Source organism: Camelina sativa, chromosome 3 (assembly GCF_030686135.1).
Source record: "Camelina sativa cultivar CO46 ecotype springtype chromosome 3, ASM3068613v1".
Lineage (NCBI taxonomy): Eukaryota > Viridiplantae > Streptophyta > Magnoliopsida > Brassicales > Brassicaceae > Camelina > Camelina sativa.
The window spans coordinates 353,073-368,768 of NC_141882.1; the positions used below are offsets into that span (position 1 = coordinate 353,073).

Sequence of the window (15,696 nt, forward strand, 5' to 3'; positions counted from 1 at the left end):
TTCATCTGTTTACCAGATTAGGTTATCTTCAAATAGTTATTTAATATGAATGTTTGTATGCACTTGTAATGGTTTGTATTCACACATACAATATTATATTGAACGATTTTATATGGGACTTTTTTGTTAAGGCCCATCAATCTTTCGCATGCCTCAGTGCTCCAAGTATGGGCACACAAATTTATCCTCACAACTTTTAACTTATTAGATAATAGTCCCTTTTTCAATGGTTGATTACAATTTTAACTTCAAAAAAATAAAGGTTCGGTTCATGGTTTTTTTTATCAAAGAACAAAGGTACACACAAGATGAAAACACGAGAAATACAACTAATACTTCAAATTCACGAACAAAACTGCAGATACCAACGAATAGTAGAGGATATATATGTATAGACTTCATTTTTTTTTTTTCCAATATTAGAAAAATGATTTTAGAGTACTTGGCGATCAACGTAACAAAGATCTTCGATGATTCTTCATCACCCAAAACCTCTCGATCTCTTCTGCTGTTCTTCCTGGAATCCTCCCAGCTATTAAATCCCACCTTAATTTAAAGACAAATTTAAATAATAAAAAAAGCATTAATCTTTAATTCACCTATGGTAAATAATCAGACATGGAAAGATTAACTAAAAAATACTAATAATTTAGAAAAGAAAAAGAGAAAGAAAGAAAGAAAGAAATAAATACCTTTCACCGACAAGCTTGAACATCCTGCAAATCAAATCCTCTTCTTCTTGAGCCATTGCTATTTCTTCCCACTCAAGACTGCTCACTTCTGTTCCACGTCATCAAGTTAAATCAAAGATAAAGAAAGGACATATATACAAAAAAAAATTAACTGGAAAAAACGACGCCGTATTATGGAGATCATGATGAGTTAAAATTAGCTGAGAAATGTTAATACCTTGATCAGAAGAAGAGGCAACAATGGTTGGATTGGTCTTGCGATGCTTCGACTTACGCTGCGTTTCCATCTATCTCAAAATTACTTTACCAAGATTTTACGATCGTACCTTGCAATTTTATCAATCGATACGGTTTAGTACGGTTTAAGGGTATAGAGAGAGGAGGAGTGGGTGGATTTTTAAGGGAAGGAGGACATGAAAGCCTCTTCCCTATTTATAGGGGAAAAATTTTAACGACCGGTTTGGTCGGTTTCCACATTAAGGAATCAGGTATGATGTTGTATTACCGTACTTTTTTTATTTTCCTTAAAATCGGATTTAACTCTTAAGAAAATTAAGAATCATAAATATATCATTCTTATTAATCAATTTGCAACTTATGATGGGTGACAGAGTAATATATGCTATGCCAATATAATGGCTCGAGGGATTTCGCTAATTAAGAACCAATAAGAAACATGTTTCATTACATCATTTACTCCGTCATGTTCTTGCCTAATTGCTTTTTTTTTTTTTTTAAACGATACTATCATACTACTACTTGCCTTTGACTTGATATTTAATCTACACATACTGCATAAAAATTAATGAAATCATGATTTAGTTAGAGAATCTTGAGATTAATCAACTAAGTTACCGATGTGTTAGTGGGTTTATGCACACGTGTATTCAGCTGTATATAGACTTCATTTAACCACGGAAACTTTCAAATTAAAAGTACAGTATCAATATTATCAGCGATATATAGACAAAGCATTAGGATAATCACTTCCTACCAAAAAAGAAAACAAAATCCTACCCAAAAAGAAAAAAAAAGCATTAGGATAATCACTAACATTTATTATGGATTTCTCAGTCGACTATTATACAACTTTCATATGAAATAAATTCTCAATTTAATGAAATATATTGTTAGAACTATCAAAACAAGAGTTGAAAGTTTGTTAGGGTTGAATATAAAAATGAATTTTTAAACGTCAACTCCTGGATATTCCCCAATTAATTCTCACATCGCAAATTTTATTACAATGCTTCTTTTTATTTTTTTGTTCGGTTTTATTGTATTTATCTCTACATTACTTTTAAATAAAAACAAACAAAAAAGGTTGAGAGAGCAACGTACTACTCTGATTACTGAACAAACTATGCAGTTGCAACTGAACATGACACGTGGATTTTTTAATTTCATTTTAATTTGTTGGGACCATCGCATGATTCATGACGCCCTCCTTGGTCTTCGCTCGACGCTTTTTTTTTTTTTTTTTTTTTTTTTTTTTTTTTTTTTTTTTTTTTAAAGTTTCCTTAATTTTTTTTTGCTAAACATTTAAATATCATTAATAATGAATAAAGATTTTACGAAAGATAAAAACTACACAACAGCAGTTTAGGCAGAAAAATAAAACAAAGCTGCTATAGAGTTACAAAGATTTGGGTTGTTAACGGATCCAAAGAAGCATTAGGTTTCACCAATGCTTCTTTAGTCTTCTTGTTGTGATGATGTTGCATACCTCCCTGGCGAGTATCTTGAAGATGATAGACGGGACGAGCCTGCAAGAGTTATGGAGAAGGTTGTTCCTTTGCCTCCAAATGTTATAGATAGCTGCCTCTGCGACCACTTTGCGTAACAGAGCAAGGGCGGAGTTTGAAGATTGTCTAGTCCAGGAGAGGAGTTCGTTCCATGAGCAGAATAGCCGTTGACGGGGGCACATTCTGCTGAAGATCATCCTCCAAAGTTGGGCTGAGAACTCACACACGAGCATTAAGTGATCCCTTGACTCCGTCTCGATCGTACATAGACAACACTCAGACAATCTCAGCTGTCCCCATGCTGCGAGGCGTTGACGGGTGGGTAGTCTGTCAAGTGTGGCAATCCACATTTGGAAAGCAAACCGAGGTATTGCACCCTTAAACCACACAGAGGGGATCCAGTCCTTCGGCAATACCTTAGGCCTGAGTGATTCCCAAGTCATTGCTGAAGAAAAACCCTGACAAACCACATCATTAACAGACCAAACAAAAAAGTCATCTGGAGAATCAAGGGACGGGGCAGGGAGGGAGGATATATGATCATGAATAGCGGTAGCCGCTGCTGATCTAGATAAGGGGATTATCCAGTCACCATCTCTGTATCCGTCTACAACTCGTGCATCTAGCGGGATTCGCATGTGTCGAGGGCCAAAATTACCAAGTTTCTTCAACAAGGGACCAAGGGAAGTCCAACTGTCAAACCAATAGGAAGCTTTTAAGCCGTTACCTACTTGTGCTTTGATGAAATGTTCCGCGAGAGGCCTTAACCCTAGCAGCCTCTTCCAGGAATAAGTGTCAGAAGCTTTAATGGAGATTTCCCAGAAGGAACTATTCTTTATATGGTGGTGATGGTGGCAAGCTGCCCAGATCGATCCATTATTCTCAAACAACCTCCAGATGAGCCTGAGCAGAAGGGTCTTATTCCAATCTGTGAGGCTCCTAAAACCAAGACCGCCTTCATCCTTAGGCAAGCATAATGATACCCAAGTCACCTTAGCAGCTTTGCCTTCATCAATATTTCCGGACCAAAGGAAATTCTGGCAAAGGCGCTCTATTCTCTTGATGCAACATTTTGGGAGGATAAAAGTGGACATCCAGAAATTTATGGAACCAAATATGACAGAGGAGATCAACAAGACCCGACCCGCAAAGGACAGGGCTTTGATGGACCAGGATTGGAATCTTCTAGTGATCTTGTCAAGCAGAGGCTCGTATTCTGCTATACGAAGCTTTCTCCACATTAGAGGGAGTCCAAGGTATCAGACTGGTAAGGAGCCTAGCGGGAAGCCATAGGAGGTAGCAACAGATGCTTCTATTTGGTCTTGTCCTGCAAGAAATAGCTGACTTTTATCCTTATTGACTCTCAACCCCGACCAAGAAGCAAAGTTGTCTAAAGTTTCACAAATGCCATGTAGGGAGGAGCAACCACCATCGAAGAAGATCATAACGTCATCGGCGAACATGAGATGGGAGATGGTAAGATCAATAGCTTTGGGATGATAGTGAACATAACCACTGTCAAATCTAGATTGAAGTAACTTTGAGAAGACCTCCATTGCAAGAACGAACAGGTACGGTGAAAGAGGGTCTCCCTGTCTTAAACCTTGGGAGCTCTTAAAGAAACCTCCGTTGCAGCCATTTACTGCGACTGAGAAAGTTGATGTGGATATGCACTGATGAATCCAGTTTATAAACTTTTTGGGGATAGCGAGGGCGCGCAAGGCAGCTATTACAAAATCCCAACGTACAGTGTCAAATGCTTTGCGCAGGTCGACCTTGAGCATGCCCCTGGGAGATATGTTTCTCCAGTTGTATCCGTGGACCATCTCCGTTGCTAGAAGGATATTTTCAGCAAGTGACCTACCCTGAAGGAAAGCAGACTGCTCCGGAGATATGACAAGGGTAAGCAGCTTTTGAAGTCTTCCTGTAAGTAACATTGCTATAACCTTATAAAGTGTGTTTAGACACGAGATACGTCTATAGTCAGCGGTTGTTGAGGCATTCAAGGTCTTCGGGATGAGGACAATAGTAGTCGCATTCCATTGCTTTAACAGTCTTCCTAAGCTAAAGAACTCTTCAATGGCTTTGGTGACTTCAGCACCAATGATGCTCCACGAGACTTTGAAAAACTCTGCAGAGTAGCCATCAGGTCCGCACGATTTATTCCTTGGCAGGGAGAAAAATGCTTCCTTGATTTCCTCCTTTGTGAAAAGACGTTCTAAATCTTTGATTTGGAGAGGAGAGCAGCGATACGACAACAACAGGTTCATGTCATCCTGTTCGAGTAGGCAAGGACCTACCTCAGCTCCAAGAAGTTGCTCATAATACTTCACACAATGGTCAATGATCCCTTTTTGCGTTTCAATCTTCACTCCTTGAACGTCGTACAAAGTATGAATCATGTTTATAGCTTTCCTGGATTCTGCCATTCTATCAAAATAGGCTGAGTTTCCATCACCTTCTGCGAACCATATCACTCTAAATTTTTGTAGGAGAAAGCTCTCCTCAACACTGGAAAGAAGGCTCCACTTACGCTGTGCTTCCAATTCTAGTTCTACGTTTGTAATTGAGGGGTCGCCTAGAGTGAGGTTTTGGTAGCTCAGAAGCAGTTCATGAGCCTCCTCAGTGCGCTTCTCTATTCTGGAATAGTTAAGTCTACTAAACTCCTTGATCGGCTTTTTGAGGGCTTTCAGCTTCTTGGAAACTCTGTACATGGCACAGCCAACAACATTAAGCGAATACCAACTATCACTAACCAAATTTAGGAAATCTGGATTCTGGACGAGGAAGTTGAAGAACTTAAAGGGTCTTTTCTCCTTTTTCTTGTCCTTTTCCAGTACCACTGCGCAAGAGGCATGATCAGAAAAATCAGGTTCACCAAAAATCCCCAATGAGGATGGAAACTCTATACACCAACTTTTGTTGACCAGAATACGGTCCAAATTCTTTGCCACTGGCCTAGTTTTGCTTTTATTCCACTAGGTAAACTTGTTCCCTTTGTACACCAGGTCCGACAACTCTGCAGAAAGCAAACAGGTTCGGAGGTTTCTTGTTCTGCGATCAACATTTAGAGATGTCAGCTGGGAGTGCTCTTGAGGATGAAGCGTTTGGTTAAAGTCTCCGAGTACAAGCCAAGGTCGATCACCAACAACCTGAGAATCACCCAAATCAACAATCTCAGTCCATAGCTCGTTCCATTTGTCCTCTTCATTCGCCGCGAAGACAATCGAGACGACAATCCATCTACATGAACCCGGTAGAAGAACCTCACACGTAATCATTTGCAAGGATTTGGCAACAATCACAACCTGGACCGCAGGATCCCAGACAACCCAAATCTTCCCTAACTCAGAGAAGGCATAATTAGAATCCAAAGACCAGCCAGGAAGAAGCTTCGAAATGAACTTTGTTTCCTTTGGCTGTTTGACGTGTGTCTCTATTAGACCACCGAAAAGAGGCTTATTTGCCCTATACCACTTCTTAAATCTTTCCGGTGAGATGCTATATTAAATCTCCGGACATTCCAACAAAAAAATTCCTTTGTACACATATTTAAAGAGAGAGATTGAGGCCCTTGCCCCTTAGGAGTTTCTGCTTCCGCTTAAAAAGCACTTTGATAAACTTTTCCTCCTCCGAGTCCGATGAAGGGATGTCAGAAGAGTCCGCAGATACCGCATCCTCTGATGGAACAGGTTGAGTCGCGGCAGATGAACTGACAACAATGGGCTTGTAAGATGTCCCCGCAACCAAACTCTGAGCAGGAGGCCCATTAGACACCACTACCAGATCTTTTGTTTGACGCATGACGGTGTTGACAACGCAAGCATGTGATTGTAAGCTAGGCTCTGTCGGAGCTGGTTTTATCTGCCAGCGCTGTTCTATGCCACTATGTTCTGTCTGAATACGAGAGTCGGGAGTCTTTGATCTTTTCCTTCGCTGTTTCCGTCGCTGCTTCGAAGGTGCAGATTTGGATTTCGGGCAAGCTGCAGTGGTGTGGGATGAAGAGGAGCAGGATGTACATGTGATGGGCGTTAACCTGAAACGTTTGATGCTATGTCCAATTTCTTTGCAATGAGTACACACCGGCAACATCCAAGGGCTAGAGACCAGTATCCTACTGATTTGGCCGGATTCAAACTGCACGTTTACAGCTTCCGGTAACGGTTTCCTCGGATCAATGACAGTGAGCACCTTAGCCACGTCCAAGTTGGTTTTGTTTGCTGTTGCGGGATGGAGACTCTTAGGATCTCCCACGAGGCTGGCAATGCATTGCAGACCTTCCTCATTGAAGAACTGCAGCGGCACATCCCTCAATTCAATCCAAATTGGGGCAGAGGATAGTTCGGGTTTCTCAGGGGTGAACCCTGGTTCCCACTTAGCAACGAACATGGTTTGACCCTCGATTTGCCACAATCTTTGGGTGAAAACTCGATGCCGGGTGTGGGAGTTAGGAATCCTGAACAGGTAGGCGTTTCCTTCCAACTTCGAGACAGTGCTGTATCTGTAATTTCTGCTCCAGATACCATTTGCAATGTTGTGGATGGTCCCTTGAGAGGGTGGATCAGAATAGAACTGACCAAGAATGAAGAAGTCCCAAGTGCGTCTGTTCTTCTCGATGACTTCGTTAGGGATGCTAACACATAATTCTCTAGACGGGAGAGTGAAGCCATCGTCTGCCTTGGAGAGGCGTTTTGAAGATCCTTTCACCCGATCAACCCAGAGCTCAGAAACCGCAGTAGCAGGTTTAGGAGGAGTCTTTGTAGTTGTATCGGTGGTGACAGGAGGGTTTTGCTGACCCGGAATGGCCAAGACAGTCGCAGGGACCGTCGATTGGGCATTATTTATAGAAGGCGACTCATGGTCCAGAGTTACTGTTTACTCAACACCGGAGACGGGAGTCTCAACAGTTGAGACAAGCAGAGGATTTGCCGCTGGGCTTGGATCTGGGATTAGCGCAGTTCCCAAGGTAGCTCGCGATTTCAGATCTAAGCCGAAGGGAGGGTGTGGGATGGGGGATTCCGCGCAGGATATCATAACAGATCCTTCAGAGTGTCCACCGCCATCGATGCCCCCGCCAGATGAGTTACCTACTCGCAACCTACCGGAAAGGGAAGATGAAGCGCGAGCGTAGACGATGGCAAACTTAGATGACCCAGGAACGGATCCCATAAAAGGTTTTCTTTTTTCTTTGTCATTCAGGGAAGAAATCTCCGACAACCGGCGTGAGACCGGCGTCGGGGACCAAGGAAAGAGGAAGAGAGAGATTCTAGAGAGAGATTCTAAGAACTCTTTAGTTCATTATTTTTCTGAAAAGTTCCCCAATCCCATAAGATTAAATTGTTGTTACAATCCCATAAGATTAAAAAAAGTTCCCTTAATTTTTGTTACATTCTTTGAGTTTTTTTAGCGAATGAAGGAAACCATAAGATTAAATTGTTGGGACCATTGCATGATTCATGGGCGCATCCATTTTTTCACATTTATAAAAGTTAAACCTCGATAAATTTTCACACTTTTTTCAGTTTGCAATGAATTTTTACGAATGTACAGAGAGATCATTAAATATATACACACAAAAAAACAGTTTACTAGTAATAAAAAGAGTTGACAATGAAATAAATACTACCAAATTCCGAAAACATTCGAGCTTTTAAAAAGTTTACATTATCAGACGGTAATGAGACACATACTCTTCTTATAACTTTCTTTATGACAACATTATGATCTCAACAAATGTTTTATGCGAATAATCACTAAAATAATCAGTATATGAATTATAAAATTTGAAGTGCTAAGGATATCTCAAGCATTCTAAATATGCTTTTAAAAGTTGCAGCTGGGGGAATCCCATTAGCCAGAGTCAGAGATATATTTCTCTTTAAGCCCTCTCTCAACACATGTTCTTTCGAATCATGCTCTTTAAATTACTTTTTCTCAAATACAGCCCTGTCTAAGACTGAGCCGTCACCGAGGCTTCGAGTTATATACATCCAACTATTTGCAAGTTGGAACTTAAAGGTAAAAGGCAAACAAGAAACACACATAGAGAAACAAGTTTTAAAACCTAGATAGATATTGAATCGAACCAAACTCAGATTTCCAGTTATGTTTCAAAAGAAGTTTTTTTTTGGCCAGACCATCAAGTTGAATAAAGGACAAGCACATAAGTAGTGAATAATCTTATAACCTACGACACCATTGTTGTTAACTATTCGATCCTCACTAACAATGATAGAGATGCGAGTAGTGCTAGTGGGTTTCTATCACCAGGGTCTGCCTTTTCCTCCAATCCGGCGTGCAAGCTCAAAGTCTCTTCTCACTGATATGAGAAGACAAATATTAGATATGATTTTTTTTCAGCAAGTAATGGTTCAAAGGAATGCACAAGTATGACTGTGATTTTCTAAATTTAGACTGCAAAATTGTCTTATTTAGGAGTACTTACTTAGAGTAACACGTCTTGCATGGATAGCACAGAGCATTGAATCTGAGAACAAACCAATCAAGTAATCTTCTGCGGCCTGCGCAAACAAATTCACAATCAGAATGATTACTACTTATCAAGGGAAAATGACATTATATGTGTGGCTCTCTCTAGATACTGTATCAACTACATTCATATTAAGAAATAATGTAAAGGATTTGGCACCTCTTGAAGAGCCACAAGAGCTTCAGCTGTCCAACGAGAGATACGAGGAGGGGCCACCGCATCGGTAATACTTCTCACCTGGTAAAAACAATGTAAATTAATTAGTATGATGGGAACACAAAATCAGCATTTGGCAATTCAGGTTAGTTACAGAAACATATGGTTCTGGGTGGGTCTATGAGCCAGTAACCTCTCAAAGACAAAACTAGATTACAAGTTCATTAAATGGAGGGTTGCTCTAAACTGAAGTTAAAAATGCTATGTTTACTGCACTGATGTTGAGAAAACAAGAAACAGGTACCACAATTTATACCAAGTAGATTTGAAACTTTAGAATCAGTTTGTAAATGCTAGAAAAAACGAGGCATAGACTACTAAAGAGCAAAAGAAAGAGAGAAAAAAGCTGACTTGTCTGACAAAACCAGCAGCAGGAATAAGAAGGCTAGTGCTCTTCTGATAATGGCGAATCTCTCTCAGAGCAACGGTTCCTGGCTTGAAACGGTAAGCCTTCTTTTTTTGTGAGCCTAGAAAGAACAAGAAGGAGGAGGTTAGTACTTAGTAGAGTAAAACACAAATAGAAAGAGAAGTCCTGCATTGTAATTTCTGAGGGATATGACTAACCTTGTGGCCTACTACCATATTTGGTTCTCTTAGCCCCTTTCTTCACAGACAAAAACAAAAATGACAAATGAGAAAAAAAGATGAGCACAACGAAATCAAAGTTGAAGTACCCAAAAGGGCCAAAAAAAAAAAAAAAATCTCACTTTTGTAGCAGGTGAAGTTGCAGCAGGCGTTGATGCAAAGTGTTACCAAAAGGAAGGATTAATTTAAACTTCACTCACACACCGCACAAACAAACAAACAAGAGAGAGGGGAAAAAAAGACACTAACTTGGTTGAGCAGCATCTTCTTCACCATCTCTTCCTCCTGTTGGCGGTGTCTGCAATTTCGATTGATTACAACAAATTCGACAAAAATCTAAAAGGTTAAATTTTGGAATCTGAAAATCGAAAACCCTAAAAGAGAAAAGAAAAAAGAAGATGGCATATACCGCACTGGGACCAGCCGCCTGAGAAAGTGAAGCAGCATCTACAGTTTTCAGATGCAAAATCAAAATCTAGGGTTAACAGCGAGATAACAGAACCAAAACAAACAAAAAAAAAAAAAAAACAAAACCCCTAAAAAAAATCCTCAAAGGGTGAGAATCGAAAAGTAATACTAGAAAGAGAAAGCAGATTACGAGGTACCAGTTGGATTACGAGGTTGGGACCTGGTAGCGTTATGCTTGGTTCTCCCCATCAATTATTATTACTACTGCCGGAGACAAAAAAAAAAAAAAAAAAATCGAACAATTAGGGTATAAAATCCCCAAGAATAGAGAAAGAGAGAGAGTAATGTGGATTCGGAGGGGAACTCACCTGACGAAAGAACTAGAGAGGATTTGTGTGTGTCTCTTTCTCCCGCTCGCTCCACACGAAATTATTTGAAGGATTTTTGGTTTTCCCGCTTGACCCCTCCAAATTTTTTGAATGTTAAAAATCGAATTTTCTTTTTTTTAGGAGAGACTCAATTCAAGAAGAAGAGAAGAGAGAGACTCAGAAGAAAATATTTATTTGCAGTCTATCTAAAAAAAAAACTGCTACTTCACAGAGAGGTTTCCGTCTACCGTCATTCCTTATTTACCCCTTTTGTGTTTTTTTTAACCATTTTAGTAAACACCAATTCAAATTTTTTAACATTTTCATTCCCACTTTTACACACCTCTAAGAACGGTCAAGAGATCTGGACCGTTTAATTTCATCAAGTTGCAACAACTGTGAGAGATCGGACGGTCATTAACTTAACCTAAACGGTCAGAAATGAATGTGGGACCGTGGCGATCTCTTATGGAGAACGTAAACAAATAGATGGAGATTCTCTGACAAATTCTCATGAAACTATTTTGAATGGTGGAGACGATGTTGGCTCCTTTTAAATGGGAGCAGATGTTGCCAACTTTGATTGATGATCTAACCACACAGTGACATTAGGTTACCATGCTTTGCTTGCTTGTGGAGGTGATAGAACCTGCTATGCTCTCAGTACAAACAACTACAGCGTTTTTGTTGGTCGCTGTTTTGTGTTTTGAGTATTATTATATGCAATGAAGAAACAAAAGAGGAAAAGAGAGTTTTTGGTGATTTTTAAAAATTAGGATTTTTCGTATACGAAAGACTTTGTCTACTTGACGGTTATGTCTCCTGTTGAAGAGCTCATCTTGTTCAGAGTTTTTGTGTGTTTCGGTTCTATTCTTCTATGTTTATGTCATCACCAAAAAGTATGCTGTTTCTTTAGTCTGAAACAGAGTAAGAAGACCTCAGAGACAAGAGGAAGTAAAATGTAAATGTAATTGATACGATTGCCTAAGATATGTTTTTTGGTTGGTTGTGAATTGTGATGATGAAGTACTGATAAAACTTGAACAGAGCAAATATATGGAACATAACTAGACCAATCGTATCTCTCTATTCGATGATATCTTTTCTTTGAACAAATCTCCATAAATTGCAGACAATATGAAGTCGGAAACAAGAAGCTGATCTCTTCCCAGGAAAGTTCATCCGGAGGGAAGAATTGAGCATGAGTCAGAACAAGCACCATGTATCTTTTCCAAAGGTCTGGGTGATAGCTTATCAACTTTATACACATCCAAACGATCGAACATAGAGCAAGACATCTATTGGTTCTGTCTATTAGAAACAGTTTGTTACAAGTTGGTTAGCTTAGCTTGTTACGCATTCACCTTGCAATAACACATTCTCCATACCATACCTTTTGTAAACTATATATATATATATATATATATATACATCATATATAAACAAAACGTTCACATCATATATAATCTCTGTACATATTGTCATCTTACAATCGAAAAACATCACCATTGGAAAAATATATATCTTTGAACAAGTTGATCATTCCTGAAAATATAAATAGCCTAGACCAAAAAACCAAAAGAAGAAAATCCTGAAGAATAATTATATCACATACTGGAACATGATGATTCCTTGAATGATGAAGATGTGAGAGATTGATTAGTCGATAATGTCTTGAGAAGCCAATCTTTCAGAAACATCAGCTAATGACTTGAGGTTACATCTGATGAGCGCTTCAACGAAGTAGCAAGTCTCATCCTTGGTGTTACCTTCAGGAACATCAACAACAAAAGATTCAATCACCATTGTCCCTGCTCTTCCCTCTATCATCTCTGGATGAACTGTCACTATCGATGAGTAATTCTGAGAGAAACAAAACAAGAAGAAACCATCTTTTAATAAATTCTCTCATCTCATTCAACAAACACACGGGATTTTTGGGGTAATACCTTGAGTCTGTGATCACCACCAATGATTCTGATACCGAGGATGTGTTCTTCATCATCGAGAAGCTCTAACCTCTCGGTGCTTGTTGTAGCAGGAAGACCAGATTTGACATTGACTTCTCTGAGGCTGCCGATTTCAGGATCACCGATCACAGTACATCTGCTCACAAATGGTTTGTACTTCTGCGGCTGATCAAATCTACGCACCAGTGACCAAACCTGAGATTTGGAATATCGTTATCATTAATTAGCTTGTTTGAAACGAACATTAAAGATTTGGGGGAGAACAAAAAAAAAAACCCTAAATCGATCAAAAAAATCTGAAATTGACGGAATTAAGATCAATGTTGAGAGATTAGACATATAAAAAGGGAGAGAGAGAGAGAGGATTACGAGATGAAGAGGAGCTTTGATGTGTTTGACAAGAGCAGAGGTACACTGGTTCTCTCTGCAGTGATGTTTGTGTTGCGTCCGTACATACTGCACCGTCTCGAGATCTCCGTACATCGCCGTGCCGTCTTCCATGTCTCTCTCTCTCTCTCTTCTCCGATCAGAATCTCTCTCTCTCTCTCTCTCTCTCTCTCTTTTGGGTGTTGTTGTTACCTCTCTCTTGGGTCTCTCTCTGTGTCGCTCAGAGGGGAAATCTGTGAAAGTGGATAAATAAATAGAAGAGAGCAGAGTAAAAAAACAAACAAACAAAAAAGATGCGTCTGCTAAAACAAAATTAACTTTTTCTAATTTTATTTTTGTTATTTTCCAATAATCAAAGAACCCACCGACATAATTCCTTTTTTTTTTTTTTTGTGTGCCTAATTAACTATTTTTTCTTTCTTAGGCTTCTTCTCCTTCGCACATTTAAACACTTTTTAAACCAAAATAATAATAATAATAACAACCAAAACACTAGTGGTTTTCGTTTTTTTAATGTAACAAAAAACTACAAAAAGGTTTAAGCAAAGTGTTCTGTATGACGACGTTTTGGGACCTAATCCGAATAGAAACAAACACTAGTGCTTAGAAAAATAAAGTATTTGTTTTGGTGAGGTAATATTGTTTCTAACTTTATAGATATTTTGTTCACTAAAAATAAAGTTTCTAGACCATAGCTAAATCATTTTTTTTTAACTGATTGATACTACTAAATAAATTCCATGGATGTAAATGTTTATTTTATCATACCTATGATTTTCTTATGAATTCGTTCGTATATATTGTTTGGTATGCTGCTTGTCACAGCATATGCTGAGATATATTCTACATAAGTGTTGGTCTTCACATATTTAGTGTGATACGTTTCGTTTGGTCTGATTTGAGTGATTCTCCATGTATAGGGCCCCATATGTACTGTACCATTAAATATTTAGTTCTTGTCGTTTGTTTACCTTAAAATTTAGTTGTTAAAACATTAATTGTATCATGCTAAATGTTCTAATTAATACCATATCTTATTATTAGCTAGGATTGGTCATCAATAGTCTCATCCTATCAGCCCGTGACTGGTTCCATGTAGTTATGTACGACACGTAATTCAGGTGTATTTAATTTTCCCTTCTAGGATGCAATGCGAAGCCCTTCTCTAGCTAGAAGAAGATTGCTACAAGACATCCACAATCCAAAATCATGAAACAAGAACTTGAATCTGACATCTATTATGTCCCTATATCATACCGAATCTAAAACCATTAGTATTTTGTATTGAAGCTGCATACCCTCTTGCTAAATAAACCATAATGCCATATTTCGATTCATTTCTAAAAGTCTAAAGTTGCCACTCCTACATCATCTAATCGTTGTGAAAACCAACGAGCTTTTGCAATTGATGGTGGAACTCTATATAATTTTGAAACTATCATCAACAACGCTAATTACGCTTCCTAACCAGCAATCTATGCATATAATAATAATTATTAGTGAATTATATACTTTTTCTTTTTTCTCAAAAGACTCATCTTCACTTTCTTTTTTATCAAACCAAAAAAACATAATCACGTCTTAGATAACTCTAGTTAATTGATTACATTATCTTCAAACATATAATTATGGTTTAAGGTTTTCAGAAAGAACAATCTTTCGATCTTGTAACAATTTTAACCAACACATATAATTATAACCAGAGGTTTATCTTGTTCAATTTGAATATTATTTATGCTTGAATTACAAATCTCATTAATTATCTCAAATTGACGAGACGATAAAAAGAGGGTTTTAGCTTATATAGAACGTTTTCTTATATTTTTTTTAATAATTAAGTGATAAATATAGGACTTAAAAGAGCGGTGGTTGATGATAATTACAGTAATCTTATCAGATAAAAATTTACCCAAAAAAACTTATCGGATAGGATCGCCTTTGGCACTATAGGCATGCAAACTTAACGCAAAAGATGACTTTAACGTAAATATAAACTGCTCCAAGATAATAGAAACGACGATCCCTTTTTAGCGACAGCGACAATGCAGCTAAATATGGTCAAATTAGAGAAAACTCCGTATACGTGTCATCTTCTTATTGGTTTATTGTCAGACATTTCCATGTTCACTTATTGTGGCATATCTTGTGAAAGTGACACGTGTAAATCTACTTTTTGCTGACTTGGATAACTTTTTTGCCGGCCAATAGATTCTGAAACCTGTTCGAATTTACAGAAACCATTTAAATACAGAGGGAAAGTGAAAAAAAAGAAAAGATAACGTTAAAAAGAACACACAAAATAATGTTGGAAAAAAAGACATTCTTCTGATAATGCTGGAAGTAAAAAGTTACGATGTTTATAGATGAAGCATTCTTTGTCTTGGACCTCCTGGTTCCATCTAATTTTGACTGTTTCAACTTTCAACCATTGAAAAAAGAACAAAAGTTAAAAAAAAAAAAAAAAAAAAAAAAAAAAAAAAAAAAAAAAAAAAAAAAAAAAAAAAAAAAAAAAGAACAAAAGTTAAAATTAGATGAGCCGAACAAGGCCCAAATATTTAATGACCATCACAATATGGGCTTAAATGAGTGCAACAAACAAAAAGAGCTTCGGCTTGTGAAAAAACTTCACAATCCTACTTCAGATTTACTACGTTCTTCAGCCATTTTCTTCTTGACCTCATGTGCTGCATTGAGAATCCCCATTGTTGGTTGGTTACACAAAAAGCACTTCTTGTTCTTCTTGTGATGCTGCATCATTACATAAAACAATCTCATTAGTTTCAGAAACCAAAAATAAATAAACACACAGAGTCATCATTATTCGTAATCGTTTCT

At 38.1% G+C, this 15,696-nt stretch overlaps 3 protein-coding genes across 7 annotated transcripts; all 3 read right to left on the bottom strand.

The window, feature by feature from the left end:
- Positions 1-247: 247 nt before the first annotated feature.
- On the bottom strand, positions 248-1,173 carry LOC104759051 (MYB-like transcription factor ETC1). Of its 2 annotated transcripts, none has more exons than XM_010482026.2 (3): positions 910-1,173; positions 693-780; positions 248-546 (listed from the first exon to the last, which is right to left on the bottom strand). In XM_010482026.2, the coding sequence occupies exons 1-3, from the start codon at positions 977-979 to the stop codon at positions 450-452; spliced, it is 255 nt and encodes an 84-aa protein (XP_010480328.1). In that variant the 5' UTR covers positions 980-1,173; the 3' UTR covers positions 248-449. The 2 variants fall into 2 exon arrangements, with proteins under 2 accessions (XP_010480328.1, XP_010480333.1); XM_010482031.2 differs by having other exon boundaries at positions 693-777; positions 910-1,106.
- A 7,319-nt stretch (positions 1,174-8,492) lies between these two features.
- On the bottom strand, positions 8,493-10,811 carry LOC104759068 (histone H3-like centromeric protein CENH3). Of its 4 annotated transcripts, none has more exons than XM_010482047.3 (9): positions 10,505-10,811; positions 10,334-10,397; positions 10,138-10,175; positions 9,978-10,026; positions 9,708-9,743; positions 9,495-9,610; positions 9,087-9,164; positions 8,883-8,958; positions 8,493-8,756 (listed from the first exon to the last, which is right to left on the bottom strand). In XM_010482047.3, the coding sequence occupies exons 2-9, from the start codon at positions 10,383-10,385 to the stop codon at positions 8,701-8,703; spliced, it is 501 nt and encodes a 166-aa protein (XP_010480349.1). In that variant the 5' UTR covers positions 10,386-10,397; positions 10,505-10,811; the 3' UTR covers positions 8,493-8,700. The 4 variants fall into 4 exon arrangements, with proteins under 4 accessions (XP_010480349.1, XP_010480342.1, XP_010480356.1 ...); XM_010482040.3 differs by having other exon boundaries at positions 10,334-10,400; XM_010482054.3 differs by having other exon boundaries at positions 9,708-9,747; positions 10,334-10,400.
- Positions 10,812-11,943: 1,132 nt separating this feature from the next.
- LOC104759099 (abscisic acid receptor PYL9) lies at positions 11,944-13,281 on the bottom strand. Its single transcript, XM_010482072.2, has 3 exons — positions 12,844-13,281; positions 12,454-12,669; positions 11,944-12,367 (listed from the first exon to the last, which is right to left on the bottom strand). Exons 1-3 carry the CDS (start codon positions 12,973-12,975, stop codon positions 12,164-12,166), a joined length of 552 nt encoding a protein of 183 aa, XP_010480374.1. The 5' UTR covers positions 12,976-13,281; the 3' UTR covers positions 11,944-12,163.
- Between the last annotated feature and the right edge of the window lie 2,415 nt (positions 13,282-15,696).

Coding starts and splice junctions, on each gene's coding strand:
- LOC104759051 (XM_010482026.2), bottom strand. CDS start 979: ATGGAAACGCAGCGTAAGTCGAAGCATCGCAAGACCAATCCAACCATT. Junction 781..909: donor TGCCTCTTCTTCTGATCAAG/GTATTAACATTT, acceptor GACGTGGAACAG/AAGTGAGCAGTCTTGAGTGG. Junction 547..692: donor TTCAAGCTTGTCGGTGAAAG/GTATTTATTTCT, acceptor CTTTAAATTAAG/GTGGGATTTAATAGCTGGGA.
- LOC104759068 (XM_010482047.3), bottom strand. CDS start 10,385: ATGGGGAGAACCAAGCATAACGCTACCAGGTCCCAACCTCGTAATCCA. Junction 10,176..10,333: donor CCAACCTCGTAATCCAACTG/GTACCTCGTAAT, acceptor TGAAAACTGTAG/ATGCTGCTTCACTTTCTCAG. Junction 9,611..9,707: donor ATATGGTAGTAGGCCACAAG/GTTAGTCATATC, acceptor TGTTCTTTCTAG/GCTCACAAAAAAAGAAGGCT.
- LOC104759099 (XM_010482072.2), bottom strand. CDS start 12,975: ATGGAAGACGGCACGGCGATGTACGGAGATCTCGAGACGGTGCAGTAT. Junction 12,670..12,843: donor TCAAAGCTCCTCTTCATCTC/GTAATCCTCTCT, acceptor TCCAAATCTCAG/GTTTGGTCACTGGTGCGTAG. Junction 12,368..12,453: donor GTGGTGATCACAGACTCAAG/GTATTACCCCAA, acceptor TGTTTCTCTCAG/AATTACTCATCGATAGTGAC.